Source organism: Scatophagus argus, chromosome 11 (genome assembly GCF_020382885.2).
Source record: "Scatophagus argus isolate fScaArg1 chromosome 11, fScaArg1.pri, whole genome shotgun sequence".
In the NCBI taxonomy this organism is placed as follows: domain Eukaryota; kingdom Metazoa; phylum Chordata; class Actinopteri; family Scatophagidae; genus Scatophagus; species Scatophagus argus.
In genome coordinates, this window is record NC_058503.1 from 1,905,146 (window position 1) to 1,925,706 (window position 20,561).

The following is a 20,561-nucleotide window of genomic DNA, read 5'->3' on the forward strand; positions in this document are numbered from 1 at the left end:
ATTATTATTATCATTGTTATAATTATTATTGTTGTTATCATTATTATTATTATTATTATTATTATCAGTCGTAAACAGCAAATTCGGTCACATTTTGGGGTGTTTAATGACCACACTGTCATTAATTGAACAGGTTCAGATGAATAAAGGAAGCCGGGTGGCGGCAGGCTCTAACTTTTTCCCATCCCCATCAGGAAACTCCGAGGACAGATCCCCTTGGTGATCCGGTAGCATTTCTGAAACATCTCAGCTGGCTGACGTGCTGTCACGTAAAGCTCTGCTCCGCGTTGTGCTCGCGGATGGTCGCACGTTCTTCCTGCTCATCACTTGTCCCGAAAGGTTCTCTACAGCGAGTTCTAAGTTCTCTGTCTGTTCCGTGCTGTTTCTCTCGAATAGCAAACTGGTTTCGAATATGTTTCACGTGTAATAAGACAGTGTAAGACAATGTCCCCCTCACCTGCTGCGTGGGACCGACTCTCATGAATCCTCATGTGTGTGAGACGCTTCTGTTACACGTGGGTTTTGATCACTTTGCACCCGGTCATTGCTTAGACGATTCATCAGCCCTCTAAACTAACGCAATTAAAGACGTTCTCCTACATAAAGACAGTGAGTGTGAGAAGTGCTTTTCTGATTTTTAGAAGAGGAGTTTGGTGCCCTGCCCTTGACTTTCCTGCTGTTGTCTCTGTCTCTTCCTCTTCACCACACAGCCGCGCTGTTTGCACAAATGATGCTTCTGCTTTTCGCGGTCCCACACTTACAAGGTGACAACAGAAGTGTGGAAAAAAGAAAGAGCGCTCACAGATGGCACACGCAGGCGCACGACGTGCGTGAAAAGCTGAGGACACGATGAGCTCTGCTCGGGGTTGTCAGAAGCCAAACAAGCAGCAGGCTCACAGAAGCATAGTTATTTATTTCAAGATTTCAAGACAAACTTAAAGTCTGTTCTTGAACCTAAGTGAGTACATTTAATTTATATAAGAGTATAATCGTGCATCCTTTCAGCTACGCTTTCATAATGTAAAGTCAAGGCTAAACTGTGGCTATTTATTAATGTTTCATTTGGCTTGATCCAAGCCAGATGCATTCTTCTCTAAATTATTCTGCTGACTTTCTTGAATTTGAAATGAGTTTTGTGCCGGAGGCCGGCTCTGCTTAAAATCACAGGATCACTTTCTATAAATTGGACTGGTCCTCGGATGTGAAATATATAAAAGTCTGTCATTATTTTTCCTTCTGTTGCTTTTTTTTGGGAGAAGGGAGGGTGAGGCGCAGGGGTGGGGTAGTAGTCGGTGATCTGCCACATGACCGAGCCGTCCCCAGGCCGTTCTTCATACACACACACACACACACACGCCAAAAAAGTGTAATTTCCCCCCCACATACTGTTCAATCGCTATCATGTTTTACACAAGCTTTGGGGATGCAGAATCACATCAATTATTCACAGCAGTCCTCTGAATTTTGTTTTCCATCGGGGTTATTTCAGGGATCAATATTTTATTGTAACTTCGCGGCATCGCGGGCCTTCTTACGCTTGTTTGGTCTCGTTCCTAGATTCCAACTTCCCCAAGAAATGGAAAATAGAGGGAAGGAGCCGGTAAGTGATGCAGCGGAGAAACTGTGCAGGCAGGCAAACGATTCCCTACCGGGCTTCAATAATTCACAACGCCTGCTGCAGCCCGGTGTCTTTGCATGATGAGATGAAATGCACAAGATGCAGTTAGTTAACAGAGCATTTCTCTGAATAAATAGTCCGCAGCGCAGTGATGTGCGCAACGCGCTCGGTCCACGGCAAAGACGCGACTCTGAGCTGATCTTGACGTAATAAGGTTCCATTTTGAGACAGATATTCAAATACTTAAATGTGGGGAGAAAATGTCGTTATTTTTTTTAGTTGATTTTGTGTATATAAAATTGAGACGTGACAGCTACACTCGGGATTTAATTCAGCTCTTTTATTAACTATTGAATATTTAAGTTAATGTTCGTTGCATCCACCGGATTGAACGGAAATGAACCACATCCTCACACATTTAAATGACCTTAAGGAACACCGAAACGAAACATTAATTGGAGGTTTAGGCCTACCACGTTTATTTATTTATTTATTTATTTTTAAAACCCCAACCATTTAAGATACACGCTTTCAAGACAAGTCTCCATTATATAACAGAATAAAGTACAAATGCTACAGGTTATGTGCTATCGATGGAGCGCTCTCCTCCTCCTCCTCCTCCTCCTCAGAAGAAGAAGAAGAAGAAAAGGTTCTGAGCTTCATATCGCCGCAGACACTCTGGTTTATCAGCCTGTGTGTGTGTGAGAGAGAGAGAGAGAAGCACTGATTTTAGTGTTTAACCTCCAATGAGCCCTGTACAGGGAAACTGAAATAACTGCAAGAATTCAACAGACTTCTGTCACCAAGCATCCTCAGGAATATCTGAGATCGTTTACTAAGCTGTTCTCATTTCTCCTAACGTGCAAACACACACACACACACACACACACACACACACACACTGGTTGTCACACATTGGCCTGCGTGTATTTCTCTTAAAGCACACAACACTCTCTCACTGTTGCCAACTGTCTGACCCTCGCGCATCCACATCATCATCACCGTCATTATCATATTTAATAATACTGACGAATGAGCATCGAGAAGCGGACTGGCTCTTATCCACTGTGTGGTGCTCCCAGTTAATGCTGACTTCACAGCTCTGGGAGCCGCGCAGCTGCCAGGTGTCATGACGCCGAGAGCCGGGCTTCACTGAAAAAAGGTGAGTAAAAGATGCGGTGTTTTACAGTTGTTGTTTTGCTGTTTACTTGGCACAGTGTGACGCACGAGACTAATGCCTTAACATGTAAGCTGGTGAAGAGTCAGACTTCTGAAATCCTGACAGCCACAGCACTCCGAGCGTTTCTCTCCACAGCAGGTCAGGTTCTAATTAAGAGTGAACAGCTTCTGTCAGCTCAGTCTGTTCACTTTATTCCGTGCGTCTATCAGGAAAGGTTTGAGCTGAGAGGGATTTACATTTGCTTTAACATTTACTCAAAATTCTAGCTGCTACTGATCAAAAGCAAACAAACAAACAAAAATCCAAAAAACAGGCCCCTGCAGCCTTGAATCGCAGCTCCAGTCTCTTTTCCTGGAAAGCTGCGCGCACGACTTGGGGCGCACGCAAGCGGAACCGCTCTCTCGCGCTCCTTGGTGGACCCCTGCTATAGCCTCCCATCCACGTTTTGAATGACACCCAGAGGCCATCCCCTCTTCTGACCGCTGCCCGCCGCGGCTCCTCTCATATCCACACAATGTGCTGCACTCCAGCCAACACGTTCAGGAGCGTTTTACGCACAGCCTCGGTGCTGCAGATGTTGCAAACCTGTGGCTTAGTTTTGGTGTTGCTCAATTCGGTTGCGCATGCTCTTGTTAAAATGTGGATGAAAGCCTCCCTTGTTGCAGTTTACCGTAAGGCCATAGATGCACTGGTGTCCGTAGAAGTCTGAGCGTCGGTCACTCAGCTGAGGAAGGAGGGAAATCTAAAACAGAAAGTGAGTAGGCCGCTTTAAAGCCATTCGAACAGCCTGAAATAGTGTTTTAATGCGCTGCAGTCACATGCGTCAGGCATTTAAACACTGTTGGATTAAGATTACAGATCTGAACAGCGCAAATCACATCTTTTAAAAGCAGTGCAAAGAGTAACTTCAATTTACACACACACACACACACACATCACTGACACACATCACATCATGTTGAGCCACGGCGTGTAATAAGGACAAGGAAAGCGAAGGCAGAGAGCTCATCTGCGACTAATTATTAGGCTACTTATTAACGCGTGTCACGGACTTCAGCTTGGGCGGACTGTCTGCGGGATGATACCGACGTGTGAAAGTATTAGAGCTGAGCTGATAGCAGCACGATAAGTTAGTGCTGCGTGAGGCAGAAATATTCCCTGTACAGAGAAGCAACAAGAGAGCGCTCTATCGTTTCTCCAATGTCAAGGTCCCTCTGATATGAGGGCCCCGAGAGGAGCAGTTCACTCACATATGATGCAGAAAACCATTACGCAACCGTTTATGTTGATACAACATTAAGTAAAGACTGACTTTATTTAAAAATCTTAAAGAAGAATTTAGTCTAAAGCCGAGGATTACAATGGCCACGAGTCACTTGCGTGGGTACATCCCTCCTGGTGCGTTTCGAACCGCCACAGGGGCAATTTATGAAAATACTAAAGTTCTAATGAACACTTGTGCATCATTTTACGCGTTCTGTGAGTGAGATCCGACCCACAAAATGCTTTAGTGGGTCAGAGTAGTTTTTTTGACGCCCCCCTCTAACTGCTCCCTCCCTTCCCCTCTGCCTTTGTCTCTCCTCCCTTCTCTCCTCCCTCTATCAGTCGGTGCGCCCGTTGGCACAGGAAAGATTGGAAGTGACACAGTCTGATTAGAACCCGGTCTCTTTTGCACCGACAAATCCCGCGATTGCTGCGGCTTAGGCTCCCGGGTTTGCTTTTTCGGCTTGTCGGCCTTCAGGTTCGTGTTTTGTGGGGTGTTTTGGTTTTTTTTTTTCGGGCGGTCTGTGTTGTTTTCATACACGAGCGTTTTCCCAGCGTTATTTTCGCGCTTGTTCTCTCTTGCGAGGATGAAGCCATGAGTGCAGAGGAGGGCAGACTTATACCACTGAGACGCGCTTTGAGCTGAGAGCCAGGCGAACGCGTAAAGGGAGGACCAAACAAAGTGCATCTGAAATATCAAGTTTGCGCGCTCCACGGCTTCACGACAGACAGATCACTACTGCTGTTCACAAAGTCTCTCTCTCTCTCTCTCTCTCTCTCTCTGTCCGTCACAACTTCCTCGCAGACGAGCATCCTCTGTCCATTTCCACCTCTCCACTCACTCCGCCGCCTTGCGCGCTGTCGTCACTCCACACTCCGCCTGCCACCACAGACTAACTTTTTTTTTTTCTTTGCGGCTGTCCGGTCCGACTGCGACGGGTCCAGATTCAGCAGAGCAAGCAGCGTGACCCGCCGTGCATCCAGGAGCCGAAGCAAAGCCCAGCCCTGGATTCAATACTCCTGATCAATGGACAGAGCCTCCTCAGCGGCCAGCAGCGCTTCAGACACGCCGTAGACAGTAAGTAGTTACAAACACACACACACACACTCATACACTCACACACACCAACGCTACATGCTGTAATCTCGTAACAAGAAATGATTGAAAGTGGCTGTAAATTATTATGAAGTGAATATAAATGATTTAAAAAGTACAAATTGATCAAGAGTCACTGTGTCTTTAGTTACTAAACACACATTGTTATTATTATTATTATTATTACTATTATTATCACTGTTTTATTTTTGTGTATTAGTCTAATTAATAACAACAATAATAATAACAACAACAATAATAACAATAATAATAATAATAACAATAATAACAATAATAACAATAATAATAATAATAATAATAATAATGATTATAATAATGATCTTCGCAGACCGTTTGAACATTTGAATTACCCCACTCTGATAATAGTAATTATTTTCCAAATTAGCTAGTCGTTTTTCTTTAATAATACAATAACATTAATTTGGTTAAAGTTTGTACAGGTTGATCAATATTTAACTGCTGAATTTGTCCAGACATTTCAGCTTCTTGGAATGTTCGTGTTTCCCTTTTTCTTCTTCTTCTTCTTCTTCTTTTAACGTAATGTTAGCGTGGGCCTAATTGACGTACTTTGTGTGCAACAAGACGTAGACAGGTGAATAAAATGGCTTATGAGTTTTGAAAGAACTCGGTGCAGTTAATGAACACCGTGACATAAATATTGTCGTTATGTTTGGCTCCTTTTTCAAGCCGGGCAACGTTTTTACTTTAACGGACATGTTGAGGATCGTTTAAATCGTAATAAATTCACTTAAATGAATTAAAAACGCGCGTGACTGTCGTGGTGGTTATGTGTGTGTTGATTAAAACACAGATTGATCAAAATATTTTTTTTTGAGGAGGGGGGGGCAAGAAAACGTGTCAGAAATGGGTCACAGCATCACTTCAGCAATTCTACCCACTTTGTGACTTTTTAACTTTTTTTAAAAAAATAAATAAATAATTAATGACCAATTACTGCGGGATATGTTACTGATGTTACTGTTTAACACAAGCAGAGTTTAAAGCCTGTCAGTTTTACGTCCCTTCAAATTGCATATTGACCAGTAAACAGGACAAATAATGAATAAAACACAGCGAGAGGACAGAGAGGAGAAGCCCGGGACAGACGCTGCAAAGGGCCTTTCACCTCTGCAACAACACATTCCCCTTCACATTTCTGGAATGTTCAAAAATAAAATAATAATAATAATAATAATAAGCAGAAATATGAGGAGATCACAAAACTCAGGGTCTGACCAGGGACTGTGAAGAAGTTTGGGACTAAAAGGCCTCCAGTCTGCTCTGCGTAATCAGAGGAAACTAAAGCCAAATGCCTTTGGATAGAAATGAGAAACAGCTCCTTCTGCAAACCTTCAAGTCAGGAACAATTGTTTGTCCTGCACTAAACATAAAGGACATAAACCCTCCACCGTCATGTACATTAGGAGAAGAGAATAAAAGAAATGTGGAATAAAAGCCCCACAGGTCAGACGACAGGTTTCACCAACAAGGTGAAAAATAAGAAAAAGTCAAGGCGATTTTTGCCGCTTCTCATTTTTAAAGACGTTTTATTCCTGCATGTCTTCTGTGTGTGTGTGTGTGTGTGTGTGTGTTACATGGACAGCAGCTACTTTCTGCTCCACACTGGAGGCTTTCGTCCTCCGTGACCTTTAAAAAAAAAAGCAGCTGGCTGACTCCGTTCTTTCTTGTTTTCCAAAGCACCAGGAATCCACACAGCGTTTCAATGTTTTTCTCAGAGAATGAAACACGTGTCAAGTGTCCGCTTTCTGCTCACATAGAAATGTCACTTTTCTCACCTGGAGCAGGTAAGGTGCGTTTTGACAATGGTCGGCTTCAGATTCATATTTACTGCAGAGCGTTTAAACACATCTGTAAATGTAATATAATGCATATCATTAGCTACAACGAGGACGAGAATTAATCAAAGCAGCGTGACGCGTTATCGGGTAACGCGACTATCAATCATCTCCTGCGCCGCATGACGCGTCCATCGTCACGCGTTAGAGAAATAACTGCAAAAAAACATCCTGGGTTTTAGTTTTTTGGGGATGAGGGGGGGGGCACCGGCGAGCAGAAATGAATTCGTTTCAGCTGGAGTGATGGGTGACTGCTGGAGCTCTCTGGCCTGCCTGTCTGTTTAAAGTTTGCTCACATGTTAAAGAAGCTGACACGGGAGGGGGGTTAATGTGTAAAGAGTTTGGGCATCAACAAGAGCGGGACACTCATATTTTCTTTGGCTTTGACTGAACTGTAGCTTTAATATGTGTGCAAGTCTTTCACGCGCTTTTTTTTTCCGTAGTGCCGCAAAGTGGCACCAGTGCGATGCGCAGATTATTTATGGTCCGCAATTTCATGCACCTGATGAAGCTTATTTTTTCTTTTTATCTTGTTAATGTAATTTTTTCAGTAACTGATGTCTTCTTTTATTTAATTGGTAGTTTATTTCTCATCTGTTGGAACTTCACGAGGACACTTCATCGCCTTATATTCATGAATAACGCAGCCACAATTCATCCAGACCAAGAAATCTTCAGTAACTTTCCCTCTCCGGTCGTTGTGCCTTTCTGTGTGAACCATCTGTTCACACGTACCATGGGTGTGTCTGCACTATTAAAGTGGAGATTAGATAGTGGAGAAGCTTTGTGGGCTGAGAGGAGCCTCACTAATGATGCTCCTCTCTCTGGCTCTGTCACTGCTGCTCCATACACCCACAGATCACCACAGGGTCTCTTATTCAGCCTGTTTATCACCAGCTCACGAGGACTAATGACGATCAATCCCTGTCCTTTAAAGTGAAAACCCCAGCACGTGGACATGGGACCTGAGCTCCCTGGTGTTTTTTTAAGTTATTCGCACTCTGGTGAGGCTGGTGGGAGCTGTGGTGGATTGGTTTGGCAGTGGTGTGTGTGTGTGTGGATGCTACAGGAAAGTTTTACTTTGTGACCGTTTTCCCTCAGTATGTCTGACAGGCTGCTCTGTGTGTCTTTGTGTGTGTGCATGTTCGTGCAGATACAGGGGTGGACAAAACAACGAGAGCACTTTCTGATGTAACGCACTTCCTTACAGTTACAGGCTTCCAGCATCACTGGCCTGGCTATCCTTTTGTCCAGCAACTGTACTGTACATATGCATGCTTGTTTGCACCTCATACTCTTATTTGTCCCTGCTGTGTGTGACTGTACTGAGTCAGTGTGTGGTCCCTGGAAGTGTTAAAGCAGAGAGTCTGTGTAGCATGCTGGCTGTGGTTTGTGTGGCTGAGTGTCTGTCTGTGTGTGATTCTGTGTGCTTGAGTACAGACGAGTGTGTTTTAGCATGTGTGTGCATCCTCTGGCAGGGCGAGGCTGTAAATGCTCGCTGTTAACCCTTCGTCCCATATTATCAAACAAGATGTGTATGAGAGAGCCAAACTTGTTTGCCAGGAGGCCTTCGTGTTAGCCCCTCACCCTGCTTATTTTCCCCTGTGAGTGTGTGTGTGTGTGAGAGAGAGAGAGCGAGAGAGAGAGCCCGGGAACCCTCTCCTCAGCTTAAAACAAGTTGTGTATTAGTGTGTGTGTTCACCATAAAGGTCTATCTCCCCCTCACACCAACTCTCCCCACATCATAACACTCTCACTGTAACACATCTGATGGCCATAAACGGCAAATTCCACAATAATGTAACCTTCCCTAACAGCAATCATTTCTCATAAACAGCCACATAAGAAGTTCCATGTTGTTCCCATTTTGACTTTAAAAACAAATTCGGAGAAGCGTAATTTTTGTGCTTCCTCCTCACTGTTTTTCTGCCTATTCTGTTGCACATTAATTGTATTATGTCTGTCTGTCCCTGCGCATACATGCATGTGTATATTCAGTATGTGTGCTTGGTTGACAGCAGGGCTTTTAATCCCGCTCCCCCTCCTCTCCCTGCTCCCTTCTTTTATCTGTGCTGCAGAGCCAAGCATTAACCAATAGCTTGATAACCCTGCTATAAAAGTGGATCTCGAACGGGAAGAGCAGCCGTATCTGAATATTTTCCTATAGGCGACGCCTCTCCCATTCTTCCCAGCTAATAATGCTCTGATAAGTCACTCTGTCTGTCTGGTTTGCATGGTAAAGGCGCAACCCTTTCATTAGCAGACACGGGTGGTAACGGTGACAGAGATAGAGGACAGGCAGTTAGAGCAGGAAAGTCTCAGAGGCAATGTAGGTTTGACTTACTCTCTTCAGCTCTGCGGTGTTAGAGGTTAGTCGTATTTCTTACTAACACTTTGAGATCTATTGCTTTCAGGAATGTACAGACTGAACATCTTGTCCTGCTCTTTGGCTTTAACTTTTCACCCCCACTGTTATCCCTGTTGTTCTTCTCTCTTCTGTGAGACTGTCGAGTGTGCGAGCGATCGTTGGAGCCGCGGTGTTTACTGCTCTCTGTTTCCTGTACGCTCAGAACATATCACAATGGGATTACGGTGAAAAGATGTGCGTGTGGGGGCGTGTGAGTTGTTGAGGAGTGGAGCTAGAAGGCAGGGGGCAACATACAAACAGATTTCTTCATTCATTGTATTTTAAAAAAGACAAGTTGACTGAGGAGAATTTTTATGCTTAAATTTTGGCATTTTGTTCACATCTTGTTTCATAAGAGGCCTAACATTAACACAGCTGGATTCAACTAAAAGTATTTTTCCAAACCTAATCCAGGTGAGGCAAAAATAAAGGCGCAAGAGAGAGTGATGGAAATAAACATAAACCTAAAAAGAACAGAAGGGTTTAAAAAAGTGGAGAGCAGATCCTCTTACACGGCTCCCACTTTACACTTCTTTACACCAGTCATTACACCATATGTCTTTCAAATGGATGGGACTACCAATCAGCGTTAGTCAGCCGTCTGATTTGTAGAGTTTAGACTGGCTTTGAATTACATGTTAGCCTCTGTTTGTGTGTGTTTACGTCTTTGAGCTGGACATATTGTTTATAGGTGTGTTTGTTGTTGTGTCCTACTCTTCTATTTCTTTGGGTGTGTCCACATTTTTGCTCTGCAATCTTGTCTTTGGCCCTCTGTATGTATTTGTTATGTCTAGAACATGTAATAATGTGGAATTTGATAGCGGCTTATCATCATAACGTGATCGTGTCTCAGTATCGAGCACAATGTGGGAAAAACAGAGCGGCTTCTTTCTTTCTGACAGTCTCACAGGAAATATTTCTTAAATAGTAAACAGGTTTTAATAGATGACTCTTGATAATTAATTGCACAGTTTATCTGAGAGGTGTGACGGTTGCTCAGACAAGCAGTAAATTGGGAAACATGTCATGACCCTGTCCTTATCAAAAAGACATTACATTTGTTACCTGTTTCCATAGCAGATGTGCAAGAGCTCCTCATATCACTTGTTTATTAACTGTTTGATAAGGTGGGTGATATTAACTATCACCCACCTTATCAAACAGTGCAATCAGATGGATTTAGGATGCAGATGATAGCAATCATAGTGTTTGAAGACTGGTATCGGTGTTGCTAAAGCCATGTTTTTAGTGGCTGTTAACATGTTATGTGCTGTGTACTGCCATACTATTTAAATACAGTCTGTACAGTCTTTGGAACAAAGGGGTATTGCTCAACATGCCCATAATAACTGCATAAATAGATTAGCATTTATCAGTCTATGATGTTCCTGTGGGTTTGTGATATCCGACACGCACACTCGCTCCCAAGTTATTATGTCATTCTGCACTGTTTTATAGGTTAAAATGAAAAAAAAAAAAAAAAACTAGCAGGGATCAAGTTCACAGGTTTTCAGTGACTCATTGATTAATTAATCCAATGATACAATAAAAAGTGAATCAATATATTATTCAAACCCTATATTACCCATAGTTTATGAATGCGTAGTATTTGTCAACAATTACAGTATATTCCAATAAGACCATATGAAGAATATTTAATATTATTACAGTTGTGTTTTTACTACATATTACTACGCAGGCATACACATAAAAATATACTTCATCTGACTGTACATGACCTGGTATTCATGCTAATACTTGCTGAGGTGAGACGTTTTATCTCTGGGATGGCACCAAGTGAGCAAGGGTTGACCAACAAAAAAAAAAAAAAAAAACAAAAAAAAAAACACATAGCATGGTAAAATTCTCTATCTCAAATGAAATGTAATTGATGCAGGATGTGTTAAGAGATTAGATGATGCTGGGAAAGTGTGAGTATGCATGCTTGTGTGTCCCAGGTTAGAGATGGTGAGATGTCGGTGAGGCCAGGTCTTGATAGGGATCGTCAGTAGCCGGGGAGCTACAACAGGTCAGGACCTGTCTGTGATAAAGACAGATTCCCTGGAGGATTATTTTGTAGACGAGGTGAAAAACGCAAAAGTAAAAGGCCTCACTAGTGTATTAGTTCCTCTGGCAGTCACACTTTTACAAGGCAGGTAAAGTTACACTTATCATCACACCGAAGAGCAGCGCTGGTTGTAAATTGCCACTGACAGCACCCAGTGAATTTCTTTCGATGTTCAGTTATATTCAGTTGTTCTTTATTGTAGCTACAACATTGTTAGCGGTTAGATTTATTTGCAAAGCCTCCTGTTTTCTCGGCAAGGCCCACATTGTGAATTATAGCTACCACCCTGCTCACATTTAAGCCCACTGCTTTGCACTCAGTGTAACTCTTTGAACTTGTTTTCCTTTTTTTTTTAAAGCCACTTTTATTAAACTGTGGCACTTACATTTTTGGCCTCTTTGTCTCCCACACTTTTTAATCATGCCAAAGCTAATGTTTTTAATTTATTATTCATTTTGAAATTTTGCCCAAGCCCTTAATACTTCTCAGATCGAGAGGTTTTTTTTTTTTTTTTTTTCCTTTTTTCTTTTTTTGGTGGATGGTGTTTTTCAGCTGTGTTGTTGTGTAAGAACAAGAGTCTGTATAGAAGGTAGAGAAAAGACAAGAGGGACAGAAAAGAGAAGGACAAAGGCAAAGAGACCACCGCACAGAGCTCTGTCTGCTGTTTGGCATTACAAGAACAGGAGCAGTAAAAGCTACAGAAATATTAACAAGAGTGTGTGTGTGTGTGTGTGTGTGTGTGTGTGTGTGTGTGTGTGTGTGTGTGCGTGTGTGTGTTGGGGGGGGCAGTTTCGCAGCTTTTAATCAAGCACTGTGGAATATGCCACACTCAAACAATAGCCATGGATTCTCCCTCATTTGTTCTGGTGAATTGCTGGCCAATGTCACTCTCTGTTTTTTCCATTCTCAAATCTGGTCACTAAGTTGATTTCCATACTCCAATATAAAATCCTCCCATGCTCGCTCTCTTCACCATTTTTTCCACTGAGGGTCACACATGCTGGCAGATATTGTCCGGGGGTTCATATGTAAATAAAAGCAGTCCATTTGGCGCATGTCCCCTGTCTGGCCTGGCAGCGTTTCTAATGGCATTACCCTATATTAGCCGTTTGGCTGTCGCTCCCTTATCAAGGGACACCAACCCGTGAGGCTCACACTCTCATGAATGTGTGTGTACATATTGGGGGTTGTGGCACGTTATGATGTATATGTACTCATACATATTAAACACAAACACACAAGTGATGCTACACTGTCACTGCCTTGTCTCGGCAAACACTGATAAAGGATGGTCTCTGTTGTCTTTTCTGTCTCTGTTTCAGTTCTTTAATTAAGTAATACACTTTTTATATCTTTGTCATTTTTACCCTTGAAAGAATAAGTCTGGTGTTATTTCGTATTTTTCTTGAAGTCATGAAAAGACCAAACCTGAAAATGAGTTAGTCTGTCTTTCAGTACTTTCTAACTTCTTTTCCCTGTCTGTGGCACTCATTTCTGAGGACATAAAACTTTAAAAATGGGTCTCAAACATAAAGTTTCATTTTTAAAAGGGCTCAGTTATGTCCTGAAACAGATGGTAATGATTTTTTTTAAGTATTACTAAATGGAGGGTAAAGCAGGCATTTGTTGGGGACTGTATTCTGCAGCGTATTAATACATATGATGTTCTCCATTAGCGTTAGATGAAATTGATTGAATATGGACTACACTGTTCATGAAGGAACGTGTCACCCAGTGTAACGGTGTGCCTAAATGATGTCTGCTATGCAGGATTGCCCTAAAAATTGAAAAAAACCTGCACAGATTCATACAGAAGTAATCCCTCTCAGTCATCGCTTATGACTTGCCAGAAATGTGTGATGGTGCTTTTATTTTCTTACTATTTGGCTGTGTTTGGGACATTTCTGGGCATCAGCCTTTGAGCAGTTGATGTTTAGCCCTCAGCCAATAACAGCATGCAGGGTGTGAGGATTAATGCAGCAACCAGGTTACATTGTTGTTGCTGTCTGTCCATCCTCTGCTGTCTGTCTGTCATGGTTGTATAAAGAGCTGCAGGTCTGTGTGTCTTTTTGACCGAGGACAGGGCTGAGCTATAAACACACGCTGATAGGAAAATCGGATGAAGTGTATGTTTTCACAAAATCAGGCAAAGTAGAACCTTCCCACAGGGTTCCACAGAGCTGTGCGCTGCTGCCATTGGTCTGGGGTGGAGGAGCTAACTTTGAATTGTGTGTTTACAAACAGCAATGACAAATTCTGCATAGTATACCTTAGAGCTCTAGGGCACAAAGGAATAAGATATTAAAACAATATTTGTTAGGTGGACAAATTTATTGTTGGTTTTGGTCTTTTTAAATTTAAATTGTTGACAGTAAAGATATACCGAATACCCACAAAATCCTGCTTCCGACAAATAGTGACAACTTGTATCATTCACCACTTTATTCTTTTACATTTTTTTAGACTCATTCTCTCTGGCTGGAACTCCTCTCGGGGTCTGGAGGAGGATGGAGAGAGGGGGGGAGAGTCCCATCACCCAGGACAGCCCTGAGAGGAGGGGGGGCAGCCCAGACCTCAGTGGCCTTCAACCACCGGGGAAGAAGGGCAGGTTGGAGCTCAATGGGAGCCCCACTGGGCCACGCATACGCCACAACGGAGCTGCACCAAGACCCCAAGGAGGTAAGCAAAATGTTGGTCAACAAATGCAAATATCTCGACCATCAATAGAGTGAAAATGTCTTTTTGTTTATTTATTGTGGGAGATGATCTTAGAAGTGACAACATGCAAACACATCCATTTCCAATTTACATGCGTGGCTGATGTGGAAAAGTTAATGTATTGATGAAAGCAAAATGCTACAGAGTGCGGTGGAAACAGACTTAATGAATAAATCACCACCATACATCCAGCGTGTGATTTTAACATCCAGTGAAGAGATGAAAAATGGAGCCAAATCAACTCATCTCTTCAGTGATGAGGAGACTGTAACGTTCCTCGGGATAATACATGATCAAACAAATGTGACGCCTCCACAGTGGTTTTATTTGTTTGACTGGAGTTACATAATGGCAGCTGACACCCACTGTTTATCTCTAACTTTTAACAGTAGTAAAGAGAAAGGCACATTTTGTCTCACAGACTTTCTGTAAATTTGGTCAAAATAAGTTCTCTTATTTGGATGAAAACATTATTTAGGAAAAGCTGATTAATACCTACAAAAAAAAAACAAAACAAAAACATTTATTAGTCATCAATGAAGTAATAAATATTTTTCAAATTTCACTCATCACTGTGTTCTTGAAATGGTTGATTTAGCTAATTTTTGCTGGATGTCAACATGTCAAACAGCTCTAGCGTTTCACCCAGCTGTCAGAGGTTTTATGTAGCAAACCCAAAGACAGGTTTTGGCTGTGAAGTGAGCCACATCCTGGGGCTGAGCTGTGGCAGCAGTGCTGGGAGAACCTGAGCTGTTCCTGCACTGTTAATCTATTCTAGTCCTGGGGGGAATTGTATAATACAGGCTTACCAAATAAAAGAGATTGCTTCATATAAACAAGATTTATACAACTCGCTCTGGGTTATCGATTCCTGCACTCACTGTGAAAGTTGTTTCTTGTTTGTGTGTGTGTGTGTGTGTGCATATGTGTATGCATTTACACATCCTGTCTACATATCCTACCCGTGATTTTCCCTTACATTTTCAATTAACTTTCCTTAAATGTGTAGAAAAAAAAATTAACACTGCTGATGCAAATAATTTAAAAACCTTTGCAGTTTACACCGCAATGATTTGAAGTCTGCACCATAACTCCAAACAGAATTATTGTAGACATTACGTGCATCGTGTTATACAAATTTTCCAGACAATTCATCCATGAACGTTTCTGCAAAACTCGAGGATCTTTGCTAGACTAAGAAAAATTTCTGAACAGTGTCTGGCAGCCCAGAATGAGGTTGTAAAGATGGACCCGTCTGTGGTTTTGGAAGAGTTAAAGAAGTTAACAAATCAACAAGGAGCTCAGATTTGACCACAGTAATAAGAGAAGAAGAACCAGTGTGTTGAAGTGAGAGAATGAATGAATGTTTAAATGTTAAGGAGGAGAAAAAGAAGAAGAAGAACACATTTCTATGTGAGAAAAGTGACGAGGGACCGAGGGAGGGGCAGAGAGAGGAAAGAGGAAGGGGTTTCCTGTGCTGAATGGATGGTTGGCCTGTAATAATGACGGGTTGTCTTTGAAGACAGGAAACTCGACGTGTCTCCTCCAAACCACACTGCTGCCACGAGGAGGGGGCCACACACACACACACACACACACAGGCAAACACACACCATATGTCCACATTCACAAACTTCTATGCTGTGACACTCACACCAAAGAAATGTTACCAAAACACACACCCACTTACACTTTACACACACACACACACACATATCTTATTTTTATATCCCCATTCACTCATCCCCATACATATTAGAGGGATTAGAGGTTTGAGGGAACATCACATCATCCAAACCAGATCATACAGTCAGTGGGCGAATCACAGGACACTGGATATAAGAGAAGACAGACTGAGGTGGAGACAGAGGATAGAGCGAGAGAGAGTGAGCGAGAGAGAGAGTGAGAGAGAGAGAGAGAGTGTGTGAGAGAGAGAGAGAGAGAGTGCTGGACAGAGGGAGCTGCTCTGTGTTGACAGTTATATTTCCCTGTTGGGGGAAATTCACTTACTTGAATTGGCACAGTGCTCCAGTGTGTAATTCACTCCATGAGAGCCTGGAGGACTGGGAGCAGAGTGATTAATGAGGAGGAAATAGAAATATAGGAATTGACTGATTAAAACAATGGGTGGGATGGATCTGGGCTGGGGAGGGGGCTAATGCTGCATGCACCTTCTGGGTTTGTATGGAGGAACGTGTGTGTGTGTGTGTGTGTTTGGTATTGTGTGGTATCCATGCGGTAAAGCACATTGCTATGCCCTGTATTATTAGTGCTGGGACGCTGCCTAATGCTCCCACTCCATCATTTCTTCAGAGCTTTAATTAATTGGCAGTTGACAGGTGGCCCAAAACCAAAAGGCTTTTAGGAAAAAGCTGATATTGGAAAGGAAGGATTGATATTAGACTGGAGCAGGGAGCCAAAAGGACACAGATACTGGGAAAAATATGTTGGAATTGGATGCTTAATGTATCCACAACAAATTCTTGTCTTGATTTATATATCATAGTTATAGTACTACGATGAGACTGTAATAAAGAAGCCAGAGGCAAAGAATGTTAAGATGTAAAGCAGAGAAGTAGTCTTTCCTGTGCCAGGTTCATGATTAGCACATCACAGTGCTTTATCACACATGTACTGCAAAAGAAAAGCACAAAATATAATATGTGTTAATCGCTTTGTGTTGCCAGTATGTGAACAGATTGTGAGGCAAATTTAAAAAATGAGACCTCTCTGCCTTTGACAGCCTGTTGACTGACTTCTGTGTACAGGACTCACATTGGTTTTTCAGTGAAAATAAAAAAGATGTGACATTGCTTTTATCCCCTCCCCCCCCAGCTCCCTTCCAGAACAGTGTGCAACACCAGCTAACATTAGCTTGGAAACGGAGTCCATTGATGTCAACAAAGGACTGGCGCTCACCGCAGCAGAGTATTATTTTCCATGGATAATAATACAATTGTTCAAAACGTTAAACTCCCATGTGTTTTGCTGTGAAGTGGTAAAGATTTCAGCCCCACTCTGTGTCTATGCTGGGAGAGTTTGCTGTCATCCAAACTTTTCTGGTTTGGTTTTCACCTGGTTTGAACTTTCATCTTTCAAAAAGAGTCACAGTGTCATGTAAATGAAGGTTTTCCTTTGTTCATATATCCTCGTATTAACATTTATTAAAATCCATATTTTGCATCACTTTTGCTTTTTATTTTACATCACATTTTTTTTTTGTACTCTAATGAAAGTAGCAGCTGTTTTCAGTGTAGGTCTTCTATAAATTTGTATAGCGTTTGCATATCTGTTAAGTGAGCCATTCTTATGACTCCCTATCTAATAGACTGTTGGATTAAATATCTGGAAATGTCCAGTGGACAGTGAAGAGCACTGTTACAGTCGATTTAGGAGTGCATATCATTTGTTTTACATTTCTTACTGAGAATTTCAGGTGTTGCAATATTCAACTGCGTAAAACACAAGGATGAAGTGATTACAAGTTTGACCCACAGTAAATACAATCCACATGTTTGCTGTCTATGAGGGATAAACTGTGTTGTGATCACAGACAATAAAAAGCAGACATTAAAAGAATCTCCTTGTTTTTTTCTTTTTCTTCTCGTCCTCCTCGATAGGTTTGATGATTCCAGTGTTCTGCGTGGTGGAGCAGTCAGACGGTATTCACACAGACGGATGTGAGGGAAGAGAGGAGCATGCAGAGTTTGTCCTCGTCAGGAAGGATATTCTTTTCTCTCAGCTGGTGGAGACGGCTCTGCTGGCCCTTGGCTACTCCCACAGTTCAGCTGCACAAGCCCACGGTCAGTCTGAGAGACACAGCAAACACGTAACACCAGTACTTTTATTAAAAGTAATTTAAAATGAATCTTTCAGATTTTCAAAATAAAGCGTGATAGCAGTTGTTGGCTATTTGTATTGTAGAAGCTAGTCAAGCCTGTAAATCAAAGCAGGTTTTGCACCTGAGGTTAGAATTCAAAATTCCTTCCCTTAGGAGTCGACGGACGCGCCGGCGCGTCTTTTTGACGTCACCGATTTAAGATGACGTAGCAGCAAGACGCAGCCTCGCTGAGTCTCCGTTTTAATTTGAGTCAAAAGTTAGCACTTCAAACTATATACAAGTTTTTAAATTTTCTTAATATGTCAAGTAAAACCCGAGTTATGATAAACAATAGACGCGATGTTTTTTTCTGAACACTGTCGCCACGTTTGGTGCGAGTTTTATGCAAGAAAACGCAGTAAACACCGGCTCATTGTAAGGAAACATGACCCTCGCTTTCCTATTGGTGAAAATGTGTGAATGTGTGATTGGCCACACATGGCCTTTTGTTGCTAGGGAAAAGTCGGAGAAACGGCAGCGATCGAGAGGTTGTGAACGGCGAGAGCGAGCTTTGAGATTTGAGTGATTTATGACCTTTAGCGTGTTTGGATTGTAGTTTAGCGCAGTTAGTGTGTAGCGAAGTGTGTTTAGTGTCTTAACATGTCAAGTAAAACCCGAGTTATGATAAATAATATACGCGATGTTTCCTGAACGCCATGTTTGGCGCTCGGTGCGCGCGCGCGCGCGCGCGCTCGGTGCGCGAAGACGCTCGGTGCGCGCGAAGACGCTCGGTGCGCGAAGACGCTCGGTGCGCGAAGACGCTGTAAACACCGGCTCGTTGTAAGGAAACATGACACCCTCTTTCCTATTGGTGAAAAAATACACCACAGGAACCAATCAGAATATGTGATTGGCCACACATGGCATTTTGTTGCTAGGGAAAAGGCGAGAGCGCTTTTTGAGATATGATTTATGACATTTGGCGTGTTTGGAGTGTAGTTTAGCGTAGTTAGTGTGTAGTGCAGTGTGTTTAGTGTGTAGTTTAGTCATTTTTCTGGTCTTTGGAGTTACAAATAACTTGTATTTTATTGTGACACTGATTGTGTTGTGCCATATCTGTACTGTTCATTACTGTACAATAAAACGCCTGACACATTTCCTGCATTTTAGGGTGAATAGTTGTAAATAACTTCTTGTTTGCTAAATTTGCACATAATTATTTCAAATTTACAATTTATATTTGCATTCTAAGTTATAAAAATTGTTCGTTAAGAATTTTTGTGATTTTCACAGTGAAAAATCAAACTTTTTCCCACTCGGATTTTACATTTTTGTGTGATTTTAGGTCGAGTGTGTTAATACAGTAGGTCAAAATGAAAAATTAACAGTAAAGTCACACTTGAGAGATTGTTCTGAAAAAAATGATACCAAACAAGGCAAGGTAAAACATTTTTAAGTTGAAATATAAAGGTAAAATCAAAAGTATTCAAAAACAGACAATTATACAGATGACTCCAGAGGGTTAAAGTTAATCATTTGTAAAGTGCTAATCATTTATATGCTTGAATATTGTTTAAAAACAAATGTTTACTTTCCTGTGTTCTCACCACTACCTGAGAAAATTTTTGTCGCTGTTCAAAACAACAGAGCAGACACAAAACAAAACAAAACCTGCCTGTCAGTCCAGATATTAGAGTTTCAGACAGGAAAAGGGATCTTCTTATCCCTGTCCTAAAATTCCAGAAAACCACAGACTGTGTTTGCCTTACAGTCTGTGTAAGATTGTTAAGTTAAGTTAAAATAAGTTACTGCCATAATTACAATAAACTATAATGAAGAAAAAAGAAAACAGAAAAAGAACCAGAAGTAGAAATACCACTCCAGTGGACATTGCAGTAGTGACTGGAGGGTAGGTGCTTACCAACAATGCTGCTGCCTAATCAATGAAATATAATTGGAAAGATTACTACTATGTAAAGCTTGGCAGAGAAATACAAAATACAGAGCACAGAATTTTCTTCAAATCCTGTTACCATACTATCATTTAAAAAGGTAAATATCCGAGGTCAAGCTCCCTCTTTTGTTAGTATGAAAACGGTTTCATCAAGGTAATTAATTCCATGCAATAGTCATTATTTTAAAACCACCAAGTGTCTCACACTTTGTAAATTACGGGACTATTGAATTAAGCAGAACGCAGCTTCAGGGTCAAGGACGAGAATGATATTTGAGAGGAGACCCGCCCTCTCGTAAGCAGCCTGAGAAGAAAACTGGATTGTCTATTTAGAGCAGACGCTGCACTGTTACAGTGGCAATAAGCACAAGAATGTTTCAAAAACACAACTAAGACACAGACAGGGCCTGTAAAACTCATTAAAGACACAACAAAGAACTGGACAGGAATGTCTCCGCAAGACAAAAATACAATGTCTGTTTGTGTGCGCATGCGTGCGTGCGTGTGTGTGTGTGTACAGTATGTGTGAGAATGTTTATGAAGCAGAGTAAAAGAAAAAC

The 20,561-nt window shown here is 41.8% G+C and overlaps 1 protein-coding gene across 2 annotated transcripts in view; it reads left to right on the forward strand.

Annotated features, from left to right (window-relative positions):
- The first annotated feature begins 4,404 nt into the window (after positions 1–4,404).
- satb2 (SATB homeobox 2) overlaps positions 4,405–20,561 on the forward strand; it is a 45,834-nt gene continuing 29,677 nt past the window's right edge. For both annotated transcript variants that reach the window (XM_046404189.1, XM_046404190.1), the window contains exons 1-3: positions 4,405–5,139; positions 13,973–14,188; positions 17,848–18,030. In XM_046404189.1, the coding sequence (XP_046260145.1) occupies positions 14,017–14,188; positions 17,848–18,030 (355 nt within the window). In that variant the 5' untranslated portion in view covers positions 4,405–5,139; positions 13,973–14,016. The remainder of the gene's footprint in view (positions 5,140–13,972; positions 14,189–17,847; positions 18,031–20,561) is intronic.